Source organism: Pyrus communis, chromosome 7, assembly GCF_041283825.1.
Source record: "Pyrus communis isolate YQ-2024b chromosome 7, ASM4128382v1, whole genome shotgun sequence".
Lineage (NCBI taxonomy): Eukaryota > Viridiplantae > Streptophyta > Magnoliopsida > Rosales > Rosaceae > Pyrus > Pyrus communis.
Window position 1 is genome coordinate 25564382 of NC_142571.1, and position 22916 is coordinate 25587297.

At 39.4% G+C, this 22916-nt stretch overlaps 2 protein-coding genes, 1 long non-coding RNA gene and 1 pseudogene across 4 annotated transcripts; 1 reads left to right on the plus strand and 3 right to left on the minus strand.

Moving 5' to 3' along the window:
- Positions 1-637: 637 nt before the first annotated feature.
- Positions 638-1361, minus strand: LOC137734984 (pleckstrin homology domain-containing protein 1). The gene has a single exon (XM_068474331.2). The coding sequence runs from the start codon at positions 1266-1268 to the stop codon at positions 837-839; it is 432 nt and encodes a 143-aa protein (XP_068330432.2). The 5' UTR covers positions 1269-1361; the 3' UTR covers positions 638-836.
- Positions 1362-9404: 8043 nt separating this feature from the next.
- Positions 9405-12704, minus strand: LOC137733177 (uncharacterized). The gene is made up of 2 exons (XM_088697439.1): positions 9934-12704; positions 9405-9814 (listed from the first exon to the last, which is right to left on the minus strand). The coding sequence occupies exons 1-2, from the start codon at positions 12659-12661 to the stop codon at positions 9405-9407; spliced, it is 3138 nt and encodes a 1045-aa protein (XP_088553565.1). The 5' UTR covers positions 12662-12704.
- Positions 12705-13794: 1090 nt separating this feature from the next.
- On the minus strand, positions 13795-19565 carry LOC137735515 (LRR receptor-like serine/threonine-protein kinase EFR; annotated as a pseudogene). The gene is made up of 3 exons (XR_015964126.1): positions 16749-19565; positions 16322-16632; positions 13795-13914 (listed from the first exon to the last, which is right to left on the minus strand). The product of XR_015964126.1 is annotated as an LRR receptor-like serine/threonine-protein kinase EFR (transcript).
- LOC137735517 (uncharacterized) lies at positions 14968-15859 on the plus strand. Its single transcript, XR_015964127.1, has 2 exons — positions 14968-15251; positions 15534-15859. It is a non-coding gene; the product is annotated as an uncharacterized LOC137735517 (long non-coding RNA).
- Positions 19566-22916: the final 3351 nt, after the last annotated feature.

Below are 22916 nucleotides of genomic sequence, written 5' to 3' on the forward strand. Positions count from 1 at the left end.
CCAAGCTTCTAGGCTGCACAAATACGGCAGTGACAAACAAAACCAGTAACTTTCTTAAGGATTGAACTTCCCAACTCCATTTCCAATCTCTCCATCTAAAATCCCCGCGGTAAAGCATTCAACGACTTGAGCAGCAGGTCCCCTCCTTACCCTTAAAACAATCAAACTTTTGGGAAGATGACATCTGATGATTTCTCTGTCGATATGCAGACAAGTCCACTACTCTTACAAACCTAAACTTGTTCAGCAACCAATCTAAACAATTACAGATTCAACGGACCCTGAACTCACTTCGAAAAGGAACTTCCCTGCGTCTGGAATGCCAGCATCGTGTTCCTGACGGTATCCCAAGCCAATCAAGCACTGTCACGCCCTGTCACGCTGGCACCTTGGCATCCCAGTGTAGGTAAGTTTCTATCCGGAGCTCCGATCCCAAATCAACTCGTAACAACAGTACAAAGAATCTCACTTGACATTAAGCAACCCAAATCAGATCAAAATACCCCCAGTTCAACAACTAAATCATAAAATTCCAATAACCAATAACCCTGGCAATAAAGCAGCTTAATTTAACAGCTAAACAAAAAACCCAAAATCCAAAAACGGAAAGCAATTCAATTTCAATCGAAATCTATCGTTACCAAACAAAAAGACTTTAAATTGCTGCGAATTGGAAAACACAATACGATCTGAATACATTTACAGAAGAAAACAGAAAGCAGAAAACAGAGTTTTACTGAATATTTATGCACGTGAAAAAATACATGGGCTTACGAACACGAGCGGAGCTCCACCACCACTCACCTACAGCAGTAATCTGACCAAATTGCCGCCCCTCACTTCTTGCTATCGTAATCGACGACCTCGGAGTCGGTGACCGACCTCGAGTGCTGCACTATGGACCGTCCGACCGAGTTGATCCAGTCCTCCTTCTCCTTCTCCGAGTCGGCGATGAAGTACATCGTCTCGGAGCGCGTCGACAGCTCGAACGCGTACTGCTTGTTGAGGACGTCCTCGGCTCCCTTCACTGTGAGGCACGACGCCACCGGGATCACCCCACGTGGACTGGAGCCGCGGTTCACGGCGGAGTCCTTGAACCAGAAGAGCTTGCCTTGCTTGAGCACGAACCACCGGCGACGCCACGTCTTTATGTACTCGCCTTGTTTGGTCAACCAGCCGGTGCGCTCGGGGTTCGACCAGAACTCGACGCCTTCGTAGTCGTTGGTCTGCTCCGTCTGGCCCATCGCGGCCCGCCATAGGCTCGCCATCGGAGTTCGGGTCGGGTTCGGTTTTTTCAGAGCGTCCAAGTGAATCTCATCCCCTGCGCAGAAAGCGTAAAGGTTGGAAAATAATAAATATCTTTACTAATTAATAAAACACTCAACCAAAATTATATAAAATTATCAATTTAACCATCTAATTAAAATATAACATACATAAGAAATATTGGATAAAAATATAATTTCACAAAATCAAATTTTTTTTTATTTTTTAAATCTCATCTAAATGTAATTATAACATATTTCTAATCCTAACATATTTCAAAAATAAAAATAAAAAATTTACTCACCCATGTGCTAGTATAAATAAAAATTTGTCATAAGTTCGACCCGGTAGGCATTAATTATATTTTGAAATGGACCCCGTAGACGTTAACTTAATTGATAAGTTCCATAAAAAAACTTTTATATGTCGAAATGGACCCAGTAGACATTAAGATAAGTTGGTTGACAAGTTGACGGCATTGGACAGTTAGGTTATTAGGTGTAAGATTAGAATTTAATTAATGATAATTAAGTTTACATGCCCAAAAAGAGGAGAGGGTAGTTGTAATCTCAGTCATGATCTTGATTATGTTCCCATGCATATGATGTGACGCCTACAAACAACGATCTTGACTAAATATTATAATACAATTGATTGGAAACTTAAAAAAATATTTCAACTAATTATATTATAACATTTTGTTCTGGTGTATTGAACTCGTAGATGAGATTCTTATGTGTAATGAATATATGCTCGTAGTAGTATTATTGTCATCACGTGTCACTGAGTTCTTGTGTGTAATTAGATAAAGGGAGACCAATCGTAAGAATAAACTCTTGCATGATGAATTAACTTTCACTTCACAAACGTGAACACAGAGATATTTATCTGACCCTCAACGTTCATCAGCTTAATTGTCTTAAGCCTATGATTAACGTATCACATTTTCTTAACAGTAAAGCTGCATAGCAGCAAGCAACTATCATTTAGCTTCTGATTTTCGGTCTCTCGCGACGAATTTCTACACCGGTGAATGGATTTTGTATATGAATGCAGATCCCTAGTGACATCCTCCATTTTCTAGCTATGCTTTGGTGATTCTTCCGAGCATGCGAGTCCAATCCCCAGGAGCGGAAGGTATGCACTTCCTCACAAATGGATTCATTTCACTTGTATTCGCGTAGTTTGCTTTGGTGATTCTGCCGCCTCAGTTTCTCCATTGATGTGGTTTGCTTCCTCTTCTTTTGCTGCAGGCACTTTCTCTTCAACAGCGGCGAGGCGAGGAGAGCAGGATCCACAATCTGCTTCTGGAGATTGGAACTGTCTTTGAACATTTCTTTGATTGGTCTTCTTCCCGTGAATATTTCTAACACTAGGATCCCATAACTGTATATGTCCCCTTGTCTTGATGGTTCACCACCAATTACGTACTCTGTAACTCATGAAACAATCGAGTTTATAAGTTCTCTGTGGACTAGTTACAAAATCGGAACATTACGTCTATAATACGCTAACTTTTACTTTTGGTAAATTAAGAGTTCTTCTGATAGCTAATTTCGTGTTTAGTTTTTAGTTTTCTTTTACCCGGTCTTTCTACCTCTTCAATAACTTATCCGTCTAGGTAGAAATTTGAGAAATTGTGAAAGTGTGTTTAGAAGAGTTTTACCTGGAGCAGCATAGCCAGTGTTTCCCGTTGTTCCAACTGTGATACTTTGATTAGAGGAGAGTCTGCGGTGGCTGAAATGAGTCTTGCTAACCCAAAGTATTTGAAGCTGAGAAACATGCGAAAATCGAGCTGGGATTGTCCTAGAGAATTTGTTTCCACCAATGCCAATTTGTTGGAGATTAGGCATGTTGAGGCCAATGTCAGGTGGATAATGCCCTCAAGTTCATTGCTTATTTCCTCCGGAACTATTCCCACCATAATGTTATATGCCAAGGAAAGTTGTGTAGTTGATGAAAGATTCCCCAAGGAAGAAGGGATGCCTCCTGTTGCTGTTAGATTTTTTTGTGCCAAGATAAAGTGTCAAAAGCTTTGCCAACGAGCCAAGTTCCTATGGTATATTGCCCATGAGACTGTTTGATCTCAACTTATGATGCTCAATTCAGAGCAGTATATTAAGTTGACTGGAATTTCCCCTCCAAAATGTTGTCATTGAGGTCACGATACTACAGTAGGAACAGATGACCAATTTGCTGTGGAAACTTGCCCAAGAAGCTGTTGTTTCGAAGGTTGATGAGCCTAAGAAAGGAGAGGTTTCCGATGTGAGGTGGTATGGTTCCTTGCAAAACAGAGCCTGCAGGTTCAAGGATCCTACTCTTTGATGCCTCCTGCTGCAAGTAACTCCATACCAGCTACAGAAGTGAAATGAGTCATTCCATGAGTTCAAGAATCCGTATTGATTAGCAGATATGGATCCTTTAAATTTGAGTAATGCCAATCGATCAGTTCCATTTCCAAATGGATTTCCAGACGTGGTATATTGAAAAAGTTTCATAACAAAGAGAAGGGTCGTCACAAAAAGGTATATAGGCCGAACGGAGCATAAGCTTGGACCATGAAGATCCATTATTCAGTAAGCAGAACCAGGAATTCTGGTGATAAAATTATGCAGACTACGAGTTGTAGGACGATGACTAGCCTTTCCTCTGGACGATTGCTGGATTCTTAACACCATGACAATTAGTTAACCTCTCAACACCATGACCAATGGGAAACAATAAATCATGGATTAAACTTCCAAGAATAAGACGCTAAGTTACTTTTGTATTTATTTATTTGTATTCAAACTTCAAATCTCAGTGCTGCTTTCTTTGAAACTGTTCTTACTGTTGACAGTAGACACAGAGAGCAAATAGATGACAAGATCTGTTGCTGTTAACTAGTATTTGAAAGCTACTCTCCAACTGGTGGTAAGAAAAGAAAAGGACAAACTGCTGATGCATATTTGAAAGAAAGAATCTGAAGGGAACAAAGATAATGCAGGTAAGAAGTCCAATTTCAGTTGAAAATTATTCTCTTATATTATAATTTTATTTTACAATACAATAGTCTTCGTTTCTGCAAATTCTGAAAATGTAACTCAGTGCTCGAACAAACGCAGTTGTTTTATGTGCTGCTTAGGCCGTGATCATATGATTACTACGAATCTGTTAGTGTATAAGCTATTGAGCTTACATGAATATTAGAAGTAAATAAGTCTTGTGTCTAATTGTGTATTCACTTTGGTAATTAAACCAAGTGTAGAGGTCATATTGTAAAAAGGGTTTTGTAACAGGTGTAAAGATCTCCTTGTGTCCATCTAGATGTGTGGCAGAGATCATCCTTTTTCTATTATGCTTTGTAACCCAACCGTTGTGCAATGTGTGTGAGAGTGAAGCAATACAAAATATGTAGTTTTACTCTCTGTGCAAGTTTTAATAGAGAGCACCACCATCATAATCTTCTCTCCATTGTTTTTGAGTTTTGAGCTTATCCTTATTCCTACTTCTCGTTCAACTAAAAACACTTCAATTAGAACTTTAACATGGCCTCAGAGCCTGGTTCGATCATTTGAGATCTGGGCGTAAAAATCAATCGAGCTACACTTGAGCTCGTTCCAGATTGAGCGACGTTGCCGGAATTCCATAAAACCCGATTTCGATTTGTATTCGTATCATCAAAGCTCGAGGATGGCTGGATCTGGAAGTTCTGAGGTGAGAACTCCGATCTTCTCCGGTGAGAACTACGAGTTCTGGAGAATCAAGATGGTGACGATTTTCAAATCCCATGGGTTATGGAAACTTGTGGAAAAAGGTGTTACGACATCAAAATCGAAGGAGAAAAAGATTGAAGGAAGCTCAGGAGAAGAAGACGATGAGAAAACTGTTGCTGCATATATGCAGGATGCAAAAGCTCTGGGTATTATCCATAACGCAGTCTCAGATCAGATATTCCCTAGAATAGCCAATGCAGATTCTGCGAAGATGGCATGGGATCTGTTATATGGTGAGTACCATGGTGGTGATCAGGTAAGATCTGTGAAACTACAAAATCTGAGACGTGAATTTGAGTATGCTAGGATGCATGATGATGAAACTCTGTCTGGGTATCTTACTAGGCTAAATGAATTGATCAATCAGATGAGAACATTTGGTGAGATTCTGTCTAATGAAAGGCTTGTACAGAAAGTTCTCATTAGTCTCAGTAAACCATATGATCCCATATGTCTACTTATTGAAAATACCAAGTGCTTAGAAACTGTAGAACTGCAGGAGGTTGTAGCGATTTTGAAGAGTCAAGAACAACGATTTGATTTGCATAGTGTTGATGTCACTGAAAAGGCTTTTGCCTCATTCTCTGTGAGTTCAAAAGGACAAACTAGTGGAAATGCTCAATCTGGTACATTCAAATCCTATAAGCACTTGAATTCGAAGGGAAAGAAATGGGAATCTAAGCCTAAGTTTCAACAGAGGTCATTCATTAATCCTACACAGAACTCAAACTCTTCTGGGTATGTGAAGCAAGATGCAGTTAAACCACAGTGTAGAGTGTGTTCCAAATTCCATTTTGGTGAATGTAGATATAAGGGGAAACCTAAGTGTTATAATTGTGATAAATTTGGTCATTGGGCTAGAGAATGCACTGTAGGGAAGACTGTGCAAAAGGCAAACTCTGCAAATCAGGTGGAAGTGACAGGAAATTTGTTCTATGTTAATAGTGCGATCTCAGAGTCAAATGTCAATGGAAACTGGTATATTGATAGTGGTTGTAGTAACCACATGACAGGGGATGCTAATCTGCTTGTTGACATAAAAACAAATGTTGCTGGAAAAGTGCAAATGCCTACTGGTGTGTTAGTGAATGTTGCTGGAATGGGTTCATTGGAAATAGACACTAATAGAGGCAAGAAGTATATCAGGGAGGTTATGCATCTGCCAGGATTAAAGGAAAACTTACTGAGCGTTGGGCAAATTGATGAGCATGGATACTATCTCTTGTTTGGAGGAGGCTTGTGTAGTGTGTTTGATGGACCTTCTCTTGATAATCTTGTGATCAAAGTTAAGAAGAAGGAAAACAGATGTTATCCCCTTTCTCTGTGGAAAAACAGCCAACTCGTTCTGAAAGCTAGCACCGATTCAAATTCTACCTGGATTTGGCACAAGAGATTAGGACATCTAAATCTCAGGAGCCTTAAACAACTCAGAGAAAATGAAATGGTACATGGTCTTCCACATCTTGAAAACATTGATGGTGTATGTGAAGGATGCCAGTTTGGGAAACAACATCGTGATTGGTTTCCAAAAGAGAAAGCTTGGAGAGCAAGCAGTCCTCTAGAGCTTATACACACTGATTTGTGTGGTCCTATGCAAAATGAATCATTTGCTGGGAATAAGTATTTTATGCTTCTCATTGATGACCATACAAGAATGTCATGGGTTTACTTCCTAAGACAAAAATCTGAGGCTCTAACTTGTTTCAAGAAGTTTAGAGCCATGGTAGAATTACAGAGTGGTTTCAAAGTAAAGTGTCTAAGAAGTGACAGAGGAGGTGAGTTTGTATCAAATGAATTCAACCAATTCTTAGAGGCTGAAGGAATACAAAGACAACTGTCTATGGCCTATACTCCACAGCAAAATGGAGTAGTGGAGAGGAAGAATAGAACAGTTGTAGAGATGGCCAAGGCAATGCTTCATGATAAAAGCATGCCATATTTTCTGTGGGCTGAGGCAGTGCATACAACAGTGTACATTCTAAACAGATCACCTACAAAAGCACTGGATAATCTGACACCATTTGAAGCATACAGTGGCAGAAAACCAGGAATTGGTCACCTAAAAGTATTTGGATCAATCTGCTATGTGCATATACCATCTGAAATGAGACAGAAACTAGATGCTAAGAGTGTCAAATGTGTGTTTGTTGGATATGCTACATGTGAGAAGGGATACAGAATGTTTGATCCATGCACTAAGAAGTTAATTCTTTCAAGAGATGTAGTTTGTGATGAAACTATGACCTGGAATTGGAAGGAACATTCAGAGAACTCTGTTGCTGTGACCCACATTCAGAATTCACATGGGTTGGGTGAGATTCAAGACTGTGCCTCCAGTTCCTCTACATTCTCTCATACTGAAGAACAAGAAGGCAGCATTCAAGAATCTGTTGAGATTCCTCAGTCTTATGATCATACTCCAGTGAAATAGAGAAGCATAAATGATATTATGGCACAGTGCAATTTGTGTATTGTGGAACCTGAAAAATTCGAAGAAGCTGCTCAAGATCAAGCTTGGATAAAAGCTATGGAAGAAGAACTGACCATGATTGAGAAGAATAGAACTTGGGAATTGGTGGATAGACCAAGTGATAAACATGTTATTGGGGTGAAATGGGTATTCAAAACCAAGTTGAACTTGGATGGATCAGTACAAAAGAACAAGGCACGGCTAGTTGCCAAGGGGTATGTGCAGAAACCAGGAATTGATTACAATGAGACCTTTGCTCCGGTTGCTAGACTAGATACAATCTGAACTTTGATAGCTCTTGCTGCACAGAGAAGCTGGAAATTATATCAACTTGATGTTAAATCTGCATTTCTGAATGGACAACTACAGGAAGAAGTCTATGTTGAACAACCCGAAGGATTTGTGATTAATGGCAAAGAAGATAAAGTCTACAGATTGTATAAGGCTCTGTATGGATTGAAGCAGGCACCTAGAGCCTGGTATGGAGAGATTGATAGTTATTTCACTCAGTGTGGATTCATAAAGAGCTTGAGTGAAGCAACTCTTTATACTAAGACAAGGGGAGATAAGGATATTCTAATTGTCTCTATCTATGTTGATGACATAGTATACACTGGAAATAACCAGGAGATGCTGAATGAGTTCAAAGAAGACATGAAAGATAAATATGAGATGACAGATCTCGGGATGCTTCATCATTTCTTGGGGATGGGGGTTATACAAACAGATACTAGCATTTTAATCCATCAAAGGAAGTATGCTTCTTCCTTATTGGATAAATTTGGTCTAAAGGAGTGTAAACCTGTCTCCATACCTCTCATTACTTCTGAGAAATTAAGTAAAGATGATGGAAGTGGTGCAGCAAATGAGGAGCAGTATAGGAAGATTGTAGGAAGTCTGTTGTACCTCACTGCCACAAGGCCGGATATAATGTATGCAGCTAGTTTATTAGCTAGATATATGCATTGTCCTACCAATAAACACTATGGAACAGCTAAGAGAGTGCTCAGATATGTTAGGGGCACATTGGACTATGGTTTGAAGTATGAGAAAGGCAAGAAGGCAGTCTTAATTGGTTTTTGCGATAGTGACTGGGGAGGATCTCTTGAAGACAGCAAAAGCACCTCAGGCTATGCATTTTCTTTTGGGAGTGGAGTGTTCTCATGGGCCTCTGTGAAACAACACTGTGTTGCTCTTTCTACTGCAGAAGCCGAGTATATCAGTGCTTCTGAAGCCACAGCTCAGGCCATATGGCTCAGATTTGTTCTGGAAGATTTTGGAGAGTTACAAGTTGATGCAACCCCTCTGCAGTGTGATAACACATCTGCAATCTCAATATCCAAGAACCCTGTGTTTCACCAGAAGACAAAACACATTGACAGGAGATATCACTTCATCAAGGATGCCTTGCAGCAAGGAATAATTGACTTGGTTTACTGTCCTACCAAAGAACAAGTAGCAGACATTTTCACCAAGGCATTACCAAAGGACAGATTCAACTATCTCAGGGACAAACTTGGAGTTATATCAGCTCAAAGCTTAAAGGGGAGTGTTAGTGTATAAGCTATTGAGCTTACATGAATATTAGAAGTAAATAAGTCTTGTGTCTAATTGTGTATTCACTTTGGTAATTAAACCAAGTGTAGAGGTCATATTGTAAAAAAGGTTTTGTAACAGGTGTAAAGATCTCCTTGTGTCCATCTAGATGTGTGGCAGAGATCATCCTCTTTCTATTATGCTTTGTAACCCAACCGTTGTGCAATGTGTGTGAGAGTGAAGCAATACAAAATATGTAGTTTTACTCTCTGTGCAAGTTTTAACAGAGAGCACCACCATCATAATCTTCTCTCCATTGTTTTTGAGTTTTGAGCTTATCCTTATTCCTACTTCTCGTTCAACTAAAAACACTTCAATTAGAACTTTAACAGAATCGAGGTTCCAGACAGTACATCCCTTGCTAGGCATAATCCGTCTACAACATGTCCAATATCCATCCGCTCTCTTGGCAAATCTGCAGAACAAGCAACTCCTATACTGGCCATGATAACCAAGCACTTCCTAACTCTTTGCCTTTGATCATCTTGAACCTGATTCCTACTGTTTGATGCAATACTATGAGTGCTGCTTTCTTTTATCTGAAGAAGTACCGGATCACATATTTCTTCTACAAGTTCAGGCAAAGCTATCCGAACAAAGTTGTGCAGGTTCAGATCATCTTTGAACATCTCATCTGTAGGCCTCTTTCCAGTAAGCATCTCCAACAGCAGGATTCCGTAGCTATACACATCTCCATATGTTGAAACCTCGTTTCCTATGCCATACTCTATAATTTTTTTTTTTCCGCACAGAAACATATGGATCAAACTGTTAAAAACTGAAATAAATGAAAAATTAATGTTCTTGTACATGTCAGAAAGAGGTTGAAGCAACAATGCATCTTACCTGGGGCGATATAGCCTATGGAGCCATTTATGACATTGGCAGTGCTTCTGTGTGAAGGAAGTGAACACGAAGCATCCGGGACGTACCTTGCTAAACCAAAATCAGCAATACGGGCAGTCATGTTGCCTTCCAAGAGAACGTTGCTGGGCTTCAAATCGCAATGAACTATTGGCATGTGAGAGTGGTTGTGCAAATAATTCAGAGCAGTAGCTATGTCGATGGCAATATTTACCCTCTGAGTAAGGTTCAAATGCCCCTGCACAATGGGTGCCCCAGGTAGTCTATGAGCTGAAAAATGTAGCCACTCTTCTAGATTTCCATTCGTCATGAATTCATAAACCAAAGCTAGGAAATCATTCCCTTGAAAATTGATACTTACGCAGACGGTCAGTAGTTTGACAAGATTTCGGTGCCTAATATTTTTCAAGGTTTCACATTCAACCATAAAACTCTCTCTTGAACGATGAGCATTGAGTACTTTCACTGCAACAATTCTTTCTTCCTGATTGAGAATTCCCCTGTACACAGACCCAAAGCCACCAGTACCAATCAAATTCCGAGAAGAGAATCCATTAGTTGCTTTGAGGAGATCTTCATATGAAACTTTCAAGAGTGAAACCTCCCATGATGATCCTAAAGTTAACTTTGATCTCGCTTTGCTTGATAGATAAAGAAGCACAAAGCGCAATGCTTTTCTGGCTGGATAAAGAAGGATGAAGCACAATAGCAAGATAACTCCAATACCGCTCCCACAAGCAATTGAGATAAGTACTTTTCGCCATGGAAATATATCTTGCTTATTGTTGGAGTTGCTGGAATTGCATATGGGCAATTGTAACTTAGGTATACCTCCACAAAGCCGTTTGTTTCCCTTGATATAAAATGCAGTTCTATTTGTGAAAACTCCTTCCGTTGGTACTGAACCTTCAAGATCATTATGTGATAGGTTCAAGTTCTGCAACAAACGGAAACTCCCCAAATAGGTGGGAATTCTGCCAGACAAGTTGTTACAAGAGAGGTCCAAATTTTCAATCAATCTTAGAGAACCCAAGGATTGAGGAATTGTTCCCTGAAACAAGTTTCCTCTAAGATACAGACTACTCAAACCCTTGCAACTCCCTAAACTTCCTGGGACTTCACCAGATAACATGTTTGCGGAAAGATCCAAGATTTCAAGTGACTCCATGTTACCTACTTCCAAGGGAATGGATCCGGTAAGTTGGTTTCTGGATAGGTCCAAACCCGCAACATGTGTCAAGGATGACAAAACTTGTAGTGGAATGGGACCGCTAAGAATATTTTGAGAAAGATTCAAGTATATCAAATGACTGCAATTACCAAGACTTTGCGGTATTTGTTTTTGTAAGGAATTGGACATGAGATCTATTGTTTCTAGAAAAGATAGATTGCCTATAAAAGGTGGGATGGTACCTGACAGTTGATTGTTATCCAATACCAAATAAATAAGTTTATCTAGTTTAGAAATTGAGCTTGGTATAGAGCCCCTCAATAGGTTTTCCTCAAAGTCTATTCTCCTCAAGTTGATGAAATTTCCAATCTCAGGAGGAATGCTTCCGCGTATCTGATTCCTCCCCATTCTCATATCCTCGAGCTTTATTGAGAGATTGCTGACAGATACAGGTAGCACTCCTCCAAAATTATTGGATCTGATATCCAAGCGCTTTAAGTTGGTGCAATTAACCAGAGAAGAGAGAAAGTCCAAGTCACCTTTCTCATTATTTCCAAGATTGTTAGTATCTATTTCTAACCGGAACAGATTGGACATCCTTGGCAGATTTGGTATTCTTCCGGAAAACTTATTTTTTGAGATTTCAAATATTGCAAGGTTGGAAGCGTTGGAGATTGTAGTTGGTATTGGTCCAGTGAATTGGTTGTATTGGAAGTGAAAGGCTTCGAGGTTGGGGAATATAGTGTGGCCCAAGCCAGGAGGAAGAGTTCCATGAAGTTGGTTTAGAAACACCGAAATGATTGTAATAGAAGAGAGGTTGTTTGTGGATGGAGGGATGGTACCATTCAAATAATTTGAACCCAAATAAAGAGTTTTTAGGCTAGTCAACTGGCCAAGGCTATTTGGAATACCTCCCTGCAGATTATTTTCTGCCACAGATAATTCCTCAAGAGAAGAAAGATTCCCAAAAGAATGTGGGATTTCCCCACTTAAATTGTTCTTGCCTAAATTAAGTACATGAAGCTTGGACAATGAGCCGATTTCAATTGGAAGTTCGCCACTAAGATCATTTCCATATAATCCAAGGTATTGGAGGTTAGAGCAACGCGATATGTTGAATGGAATATGACCACTGAAGGAGTTGTTTTCAAGGTGTAGTTGTTGCAACCGGAACAAACGACCAATTTCTGGAGGGATGTTGTTGTTGAAGCTATTGTTTTCGAGGCTTAACTCTCTCAAAAAGCTCAAGTTTCCAATGTGGGGGGATAGCGACCCTACCAGCTCTCTTGATTGAAGGTCGAGCACCGTGACTCTCTTGTGTTTGCGGCCACAGGTAATACCAGGCCACTGACAGAAATGTAGGGATGCACTCCAGGAGCTAAGGGTTCCGAGTGTATCGTATGCGATTTCAGCTTTAAAGGCAAGCAAGGACAACCTATCCACCTCATTTCCTACTAGACGTGAGGAAGAGACGGAGGTAAAAAGAAAGAGTTGCATGGAAACAAACCAAGTAGTTAGGAAGATACCTGGGAACTCCATTGCGGCCGCCAAAAAAAAGCTCGAGTTTTGAAGCAGAAGTGCATATGCATGAACAGAAACAAAACTAAAACTTGAAGCAAATGTAGGTATTGACGAAAGACATCGTAAGTTGACGCAAAGACTTAGAAAGTTCAAAGTTAAGAGCAGGAGTAAACTTTGGCGTCCAAATCCGTTGCTCAAAGTCTTTGGAAATTTCGTGGATCTCACTGTCGTTGCCTTCACTTTATGACTCATGCTAATTTTTATATATCATAATCTATTAGAGTATTAAATTAATTTGAATGGAAATTATGATCAGATCCTCTCTCTTAATGATATTATAATCTTGGCCGTCCCGCAGGGGAGAGGTGAATTAGTTTGGGTAAGAAAATTAAAAAAAAATTAAGACTGATTGCTGGCCACATGATCTGCATTAACAGCCCGGATTGTAGTTTTGGAAAGAATCTGGAGAGAGAGATTCGGAGAGGATCTGGATCCGTGAAATGGTACAGACCCTTGGGTTTGGCACATAACTCTTCAGTGTTGCTGTGAAGAAAATGTTACATGTTGCTTGAACTGAACCCTTTTCATTGGAAAGGTATGATAATGCAAAACGTAGCTTTTGGCTGAACCCTATTTCTGTCCCCTACCACTAATAATGCAAAACATGTCCAATTCAATTCAACGATTAGCTTTTCTTCTCCTCGCGCGGCTGATGTTTATTTGCTTAATCTTTCTCAGCTTCCGAATTGTCAGTTTTGCTAGCGGTGGTTTTCTTTTTTCTTGCTGAAATGGGATTATCTCCACATGTGGTTCTTCTTTTTCTTGTCATAGAGATCGAAATGAAGATAAGATTGGGCCATGAATACCCATCATTCAGTGAACAGAAGTAGGAATTCTGGTGATTAAATTATGCAAGGCAAGAGGGAAGTATGAAAATGCAGGTTACGAGTTGGTAGGACAATATCTAACTTCGATAAACATCACGACCAAGGGCTTCGGGTTGTTCAACAATTACTTGATTTCTTCACACCATGCCTGAAGCGCATAAAGAAATTAGGCAGCAAACTGCCAAGAATAAGACCATAAATTATGCTCATTCATACTAATGAGAAACTCAGTACTCGAACAAACTCAGTTGGATCGCGTGCTGCTTAGGCCGTGATCATATTAATTCTAGGAATCCAGGTTCCAGTTAGTACAAACCTTACTAGGCATAGTCCTTCAACATGTCCAATATCCATCCGCTCTCTCGGCAAATCTGCAGAAGATGCCTTTGATCATCTTGGACCTGATTCCTATTGTTTGCGGTATTACTATTGATGGAAAATAAAAAGGAAAGTATTTTAGGATTTGATTTAATTAGTGATTTTATATGATTTAATTAGGGTTTTGATATGATTTGATTTGGTCTAGCCTTGTCTTGTTAACAAAGGATTGTTTAGATTTATTTCGTTTATTGCTCCTATGTAATCTTATAAATACCTACTTATGGAGAAGAATAAAGTATTGAAGTTGTTATTTGATAATTGTGAGATTGTAGAGAATTTTTATACTTGTCATAAACCCTTTATTTTCAACTACTATGTGTGTTGCTTTCGTTTACTTGAAGAAGCACGGGATCACATATTTCTTCAACAAGCTCAGACAAAGATATCCGAACGAACTTGTGCACGTTCAGACCATCTTTGAACATTTCATCTGTAAGCCACTTTACAATAAGCATCTCCAATAACAGGATTCCCTAACCATGCATATATACGCATGCAATCATTATAGCTCTTGATATTAAGTGCGCTTGGTAATTAATTTGACGCAAAGACTCAAAAAGAACATGAATGATCTTCAATGTCTCTTATGGGATGGGGTGACCTTACATGACGCACATTTATAGAATGATTGGAATAATTTTTAATTAGTGACGTACAAACATTTATCAAACTGGTGATGCAACTAAACTATGTATTATTTGCAACTTACAAGATAGAATTTATGTCTAATAATGGTTGCAGTAACTGAAAGACACAACTGATTATTGTTAACATTAGATAATTTGAAAGAAACAACTGAATACTTCTTTATAAAAGAAAGAGTTGGAGCAATTTAAGAAAGTACGAAAATAGTATAAATTCTAACGATAAAAATCAAGAAGTCACAACCAAATTTAATTTGATATATACTAAAACTCAAAATTAGGTGATTCATTGTTCACAAACCGTGTTTCCCGTTTTGCTCCCGTTAAATTTCATTTATTACTTCTCTACCACTGTCGGAGAAAATATATGTACTTTTATTTTTATTTTTATTTTTAAGAATTGTTATTGACCAATAACACTTTCCTTATTTTTTTATTCTTTTCTCTTCTCTCTACCCCCTCTCGCTCCTCACCGACTCCGACTTATCGTTCGAACGAGAAACCCAAAATCGACGTTTTCTGGCGGCTGGCACTGCAACCACAACAATTCGACTCAAGAGAGTGCCAACAACAACAACATTCGAGCTTTGCGTGCTCGCATCTACCCTCGACCGAAGAGTTCCATAAGCCCAGCTTGCGGTGTTTATTTTTCCGGCCAATTTCAGGCCTTTCCGACCTTTTTTGGGTCCGAAGAAGGTAATATTTTTCCTGTACACCCTCGAATTATCTTAGATTGTGAGCTAATCGGAGTCTGCAAATTTTTCCACGGCACCAACATTCCATCCGCGACGTTTTCCAAAAATTTCTTTACAAATATCCCTTTTCGCAATTCTTTTCTTGATTTTTTTCATACCCCTTTCTCAATTGAACCGAACCATATCATTAGAAAAAAGAAGAAGTAATTATTAGGGTTTTTTATTTTATTTTTGGTAATTTTTCCGATTTTGGAAATTTGATGGTGTTTGTGTACCATTGCAGGTGATTGCCAAAGAATCTCTCTTCTGACTGCACAGGTATGAAAACAATAGTCCTGACATCACTCATATAAATCCTTGCAAATTTGTCGTCACGGTTAAGATTATTGTTTCAATCGGGTTGTGTTTTTGTCATAAGGAGGATTTCCGCAGGGTGAGAGAGGAATTGGCTGAAACTCATAAACCAATCATCGGTGGAATTCAATGTTAGGAGCAAAACTATTTTTCATTAGATACGGAGTGAGCAATGTTTAATGCTATCAGTTCTCATATGCTGCCTTGACATGAAAACATAAATAGTGACGAGAATTGCGCCTCTTTTGCACAGAATGATCAAATTGATGTGAGATAGTGATTGTCAGGGATGATATTGATTGATTTTGAAAGTGAGGGACCAACATGATGAATTTGATCAATCTCAAGGATCATTTGTAGAAAAACCCAATTAAAATCGCATAATTAATAAGAACAAGAACCAAACTTAAAATTTGACAAATTCCAAATTTCCAAGCAAACATAAAGATGATCTTACAAATTAAGATCATTTACAAAACATACAAAATGCAATTGCAAAACGGGAAAATCCATCTCGTCATCATTCAGAAGATCACCATGCAAAGTTCAAGCACTGTTAGGGGATTTTATTTAACGATAACAGGGTATTATTACTCACTACTTGGATCGTCGTCACAGATACTCTCTAGGCATCCTAGTTCCAATTAGCACATCCCTTATTAGACTCAATTCAGCTACCACATTGCTCATGTCTTTTCTCTCTCTCGGCATCGCTACAGAACAAGCAACTCCTACTCTTGCAATGGAAGTCAAGCACTCCACAACCCTTTTTCTTCGATCATTTGGGGCATGATTCCCCCTATTTCTTCTGGGATTAGTACTGCTGCTGCTTTCTTCTATTTGAACAAGTAGTGGATCACATATTTCTCCCACACGTTCTGGTAGAGCCATCATAACAAAATTGTGCAGGTCCAAACCACCGTTAAACATTTCATATGTTGGCCTCTTGCCAGTTAACATCTCCAATAACAATATTCCGTAGCTATACACGTCGCCATATGTTGACACCTCGCCTCCCATTCCATACTCTTAAGTTATATGCACCAAAACATAGCTTTGTTCTTATGTGTGACTTAAAAAAACTCATGCTATATACAAAAACGTAGTGCAAGCACAAATAAAATATATATAAAAGAAAATTTACCTGGGGGAGTATAGCCTATGGTGCCTTTTATGACATTGGAACTGCTTTCGTGCAAAGCAGATGGGCAAGAAGCATCCCGGAGGTACCTTGCTAAACCGAAATCACCAACACAAGCAGTCATGTCACTGTCTAACAAAATGTTGCTGGGCTTTATATCACAATGAACTATTGGCATGTGGGAGCGGTTGTGCAAATAATCCAGAGCACACGCTACATCGATGGCAATGTTAACTCTTTGAGTGAGATTCAGATTCTTTGGCAGATTGGCTGGCATATCTACTCCTTGAGCTGATATGTGCAGCCACTCATCTAGGCTTCCATTCACCATGAACTCATACACCAGGGCTTTGAAATCGTTTCCTTGAAAATCAATGCTTGAACAAGCAGTCAGTAGCTTGACAAGATTTCGATGCCTAATGCTTTTCAAGGCTTCACATTCAGATATGAAACTTTTAGAAGCTCTTGAAGTTTGAAGATTAAGTACTTTCACCGCAACATTTCTTTCTTCATGCTGATTGAGAACTCCCTTGTACACGGACCCAAAACTTCCAGATCCAATCATATTCGAAGCAGAGAACCCATCAGTTGCTTTGAGGAGATCTCCATAAGACAGTTTCAAGAGTGAAACCCCCAATGATGATCCTGAAGTTGACTTAAGCGCTCTAGCCTTTCTTGATCGATAAAGAAGCGCAAGTAACAACACCAAGACCAAGCCGACAACCCCACAGGAAACTGAGATAATTAAGTTCAGCTTAGGAGATAACCCGCGCTTAGATTGCTTGGAGATGCATTTAGGCAATCTAAAGTGAGGTATACCTCCACAAAGCCGTGTGTTCCCACAACAGATACCGCACTTGCATTCTTAAAAATTCCTTGGATTGGTACTGCACCTTCAAAATCGTTAAATGAAAGGTTCAAATTCTGCAAGAAGGGGAAACTCCCCAAGTAGTTGGGAATTATGCCAGATAAGTTGTTGTGAGAGAGGTCAAAATCTTCAATTCCTCTCAAAGTGCTCAAGGATTTAGGAATTGTCCCCTGCAATAAATTTTCTCTCAAATACAGAGTCGTCAAACTTGTGCAACTCCCTAAGCTTTGTGGAATCTCACCAGATAACTTGTTTTCAGAAACATCCAAGAAAACAAGATGCTTTAAGTTACCTACTTCCATGGGAATAGATTCGGTAAGTTGGTTTCCAGATAGATCCAACTCAACAAGTAAATTCATGACTTGTTTTGGAATTGGACCGCTAAGATTGTTGTAGTAAAGAACCAAATATAACAACCCACAATCTCCGAGACTTTGCGGTATGGTACCTTGTAATTGGTTTGACTGGAGATACAAACTGCTTAATGAAGTAAGATTTCCTAGAGATGATGGAACATTACCTGACAATTCATTCGAATGTAGATATAGGTCATAAGGCTTATTCAGTTTACCTATTGAACTCGGTATAGTGCCTGCCAATAAATTTGCAGAAAAGCCTAGTCTCTTCACGTTGATAAGATTTCCGATCCCGATGGGAATGTTTCCGCGTATCTGGTTCTCTTGAAAATCTATTTCCGTGAGCTTGGTTGAGAGGTTGCTGATAGATTCAGGTAGCACTCCTCCAAAATTATTGAGGCCGACGGTTAAAAATTCTAAATTGGTGCAATTAACTAGAGAAGAGACGAAATCCAAGTCACCTTCCTCATTATTTCCAAGATTGTTATCATCAAGATCAAGCCAATACAAATTTGACAGGCGTGCCAGACTGGGCACTTTCCCAATAAACTTATTGGATGAGAGAGAAAATTCTGAAAGGTTTGAGGCATTGGAGATTGAAGCTGGTACTGGTCCAGTGAATTGGTTGGTATGGACAACAAAAGTTTCAAGGATTGGAAATATAGTGTGGCCCAAGGCAGGAGGAAGAGTTCCATGAAGGTTGTTCAGAAACATAGAAATGACTTTAATTGATGAGAGGTTGTATATGGAGGGAGGGATGGTACCACTCAAGTAATTTGTAGCCAGTGAAAAAAACACTAAGCTTTTCAACTGGCCAAGGCTATTTGGAATACCTCCATGCAGATTATTTTTTTGCACGGATAGCCTTTGAAGAGAAGAAAGATTCCCAAAAGAAGGTGGGATTTTCCCATGAAAATTGTTCCTGCCTAAATTAAGTACCCGAAGCTTGGACAATGAGGCAATTTCAGTTGGAAGTTCGCCACTAAGAGTGTTGCGATATAAGTGAAGGTATTGGAGGTTAGAGCAACGTGATATGTTGAATGGAATATGACCACTGAAGGAGTTGTTATGAAGGCGTAGTCTTTCCAAGCGGAACAAACGACCAATTTCAGGAGGAATGGTGTGGCTGAAGCTATTGTTTTGGAGGTTTAAAGCCCTCAGAAAGCTCAAGTTTCCAATGTGGGGAGATAGGTGGCCTGCCATCCCACTTGATCTGAGTTCGAGCACTGTAACTCTTTGGTGTCTGCGGCCACAAGTGATGCCTGGCCAACGACAGAAGTGGAGGGATTCATTCCAAGAGCTAAGGATGCCGAGGGTATCGGTCACGATTTCAGCTTTGAAGGCAAGCAAGGAAAGCCTATCCACCTCATTCCCCGCTAAACGCGAGGAGGAGGCAGAGCTAAAAAGAAAGAGAAGAAAGAGTGGTTGAATGAAAATAAACCAAATGCTAATATGAATACTTGAGAACTCCATTTTAGCTAGGCTGCAAAATGAAGCTCTGGATATTTAACCTTAGGTAATTGTAAGTTGACGCAAAGAAAGGAGTCAATTTAGCGTCCAAATTGGGTTGCACGGCTGGTTGACGGGAAAAGTAGGTAAGACTAGAAAAAGTAGGTAAGACTAGAAAAAGTAGGTAAGACTAGCTAGTTTTCTACCGTATTGGAAGGTGAAAGCAAAGTAGGTAAGACTAGAAACAGTGCCTTTGCGTCTTTAAAATATTTAGGAAATATATCAATATAGAAAATAAAGGTCTCTTATGCTGTGAGTTTCAAAACTGTATAGAAAATATAAGATTTCTAAATACATATAATGGCGATACTATTTACATGCATGTGAATTGTAGGAAGGAAATTAGTCATTTTGTTTTGAATCAAGATCACTAATTCCAAAATACAATTTCAAGAACCATTTCCCTACAGTTGAACATCAAGAAGACCACTAAGAATCAAATTTGATAAAAAATACAAAATTATACCACAATAAATTCAAAAAAGGATCCTCGCCGGATCATTTTCCTAGGGATCATAGGGATCTCGTAATCGTGTCCGTTCATCGTACATCATACGATCAGAAATCATTTAAATTTTAAAATTCAAATATAAATAGTACCTAACGAAACTGCCGGTACGATGTACGATGAACGAACACCATTGCGGGATCATCAGTTTCCAATAAATTCAACCCCATTTCCACAATTAAGAATCAAATTTGATAAAAAAAAATACAAAATTATACCTATTACAGAGTGACCTGTGCTGATAGGTTTAAGTAATCAGGCATTAAAAAAATAATTATTCCAAAAATTTCAACAAACGTAATTGATTCGGTGGTTAGCAATAGCATGCACTGATACAAACAAAAACTTGAATTCCAATGTCATGATGATTAATCTAAATCTAACGAGTAGTTTTCAATTAAAAAAATCTAGTAAGTAATTCCAAATTATACAAACAAAAATATGCGATAGTGATTTATACTGCAAAATTATCAAAATAAGATGATTATTAATCCAGCTTGTTTTTTTTTTTTTTGGTTTAAAGGTCAATATATTACCACAAGAAAAAACCAAACTTACAAACGGTACTAACAAAGGTCCAAAAACAAAAGTATATACAAGCAAAATGGACCAACCAAGTAGACCAAAGCAAGCCCAACCAACAACGTGGGCCCAAAACAGAAAAACCAAAAGAAAGCCGAGAACTCCGAGACTCCGACAGCAGCCACCGCTGCAACAGTACTTCCAGATTCGCCCAATTCCACTTCTCCTCCCGCACGCCGACTCGTCGATCAGAGCATCCAACCCCAAGCACCAACTGGTACGCAGCCACCTTAGTTGAAATCAAGCAACCTGTTAAAATGCTTGAAATAAACATGTTGGAATAATGGTAGGCTAGTCAATTTTCTTGTTCAAAGTTAGGCAAGTTACCATAGTCAAGCAAGTTAGGTAAGTTAGGCAAAATTAGGTTTATGTTCTTTTTCTTCCCTATATATATGTTTCATCTTGTAATTGTTTGATCAAGCAATTCATCTTGTAATTGTTTCATCAAGCAAATATACAAAACCATCTTCAACACTTCTCTCTCATGGGTTAAGTTCATATTTTATCATGGTATCAGAGCACCGTTTCTGGTGACTCTGAATACCCCACCTATCTTCAACGCTTCCGCACCACAACCAACAACATCGTCATCATGAGTGATTCAGGAACCAACACAAAACCATTAGAGATGGCTACTGATCTCTCGAACCCGTTTTTTATTACACCCCTCTGATCAACCTGGGAACATCTTGGTCTCCAAAACCCTTCAAGGAGACAACTACAACACATGGGTTTAATCCATGAGTATGGCCTTAACGGTCAAGAACAAACTTGGTTTTGTTGACGGGACGATCAACAAACCAAGTGAGGATAATTTTGAGGAGCTGCAGCAAGGGAATCTACTGCACAACGAGGTATCTCCTCTATCTATCTCCACCACTCGGATCAACCTGGTGCAATCCTCGTACCACAACCATTGGTGGAAGACAACTACAACACATGGGTTTAATCCATGAGTATGGCCTTAACGGTCAAGAACAAACTTGGTTTTGTTGACGGGACGATCAACAAACCAAGTGAGGATAATTTTGAGGAGCTGCAGCAAGGGAATCTACTGCACAACGAGGTATCTCTCACTCGTCATAACAACAGTTTGCAAGTGATGCATTTGACAAGCCATAGGCTGCACAACGAGGTAACTCCTCTATTAAATGCTCATATTGTGATAAAAAAAAAAAATATCATACCGGAGATCGGTATTTCTATCTCAATGGTTTTCCACCGGGGCACAAATACCATGGCAAAAAAAAAGACGATTCTTCCTAACAAGAAGATACCTGCGGCTAATCAAACAAAGACTAGCAGTGAAGTCGCCACAGTCACGGATCAGCACCGTCATGAAACCAACGGTGACAGCCCCAAGTTCACTCCTGAAAAGTACAACCAAATCATGGCCATGCTCAAGGAAAACAACTTGGATGGTAATCCTCACCATTTTGCAAACGTCACAGGACATGGCTACGAGGAGGACGATTGGCCTGGGCAAGCGATATAATGGGCTCTATTACTTGTCGTCAACACAAAATCCTCATTTAGCTCACAATGTCAACCGTCATTCAAACCTTTGGCACCCACTAAGCTCGGCACAATTTGAGGTCTTAATTAGCAAGTTGAGTGTCATCGACATTCACACTCCAACTTGAGGGGGAGTGTTAAAATGCTTGAAATAAACATGTTGGAATAATGGTAGGCTAGTCAATTTTCTTGTTCAAAGTTAGGCAAGTTACCATAGTCAAGCAAGTTAGGTAAGTTAGGCAAAATTAGGTTTATGTTCTTTTTCTTCCCTATATATATGTTTCATCTTGTAATTGTTTGATCAAGCAATTCATCTTGTAATTGTTTCATCAAGCAAATATACAAAACCATCTTCAACACTTCTCTCTCATGGGTTAAGTTCATATTTTATCACAACCAGAAGAAGAATTCCGGCTACCAGAAGAAAGAAGCCCGTGGAGATCCACGAGCAACACTGCCAGCAGAGGCAGACATCGAGAAGGTGGTGGTGTTGGGAACACCCGAGCCTGTGCAAGCACCGAGGCTCTACACACTATATCAGCGAAGCATGACTGCAGGTTGGAGTATGGATGACCTAGGAGGAGGGACGCCAGTAGGATAAGAAGAAAGGGGCAAAACGAAATAGAAATCAGGGGAAAACTCTGCCGAAGGAAGAAAGAGGAGACAAAGAAAGGAAGGAGAAATGAGCTAACCAACCCAGCCGAAGCTAGGGTCGGCGCCCCTCGATTTGCACAGAATTGAAACTCTCAGACAAACACTGAGAAAAGCCCTCAAGCAGAAGGAAAACTTTATGTAATTCCCAGCAAAAATACGTACATCAATACTACATAAGT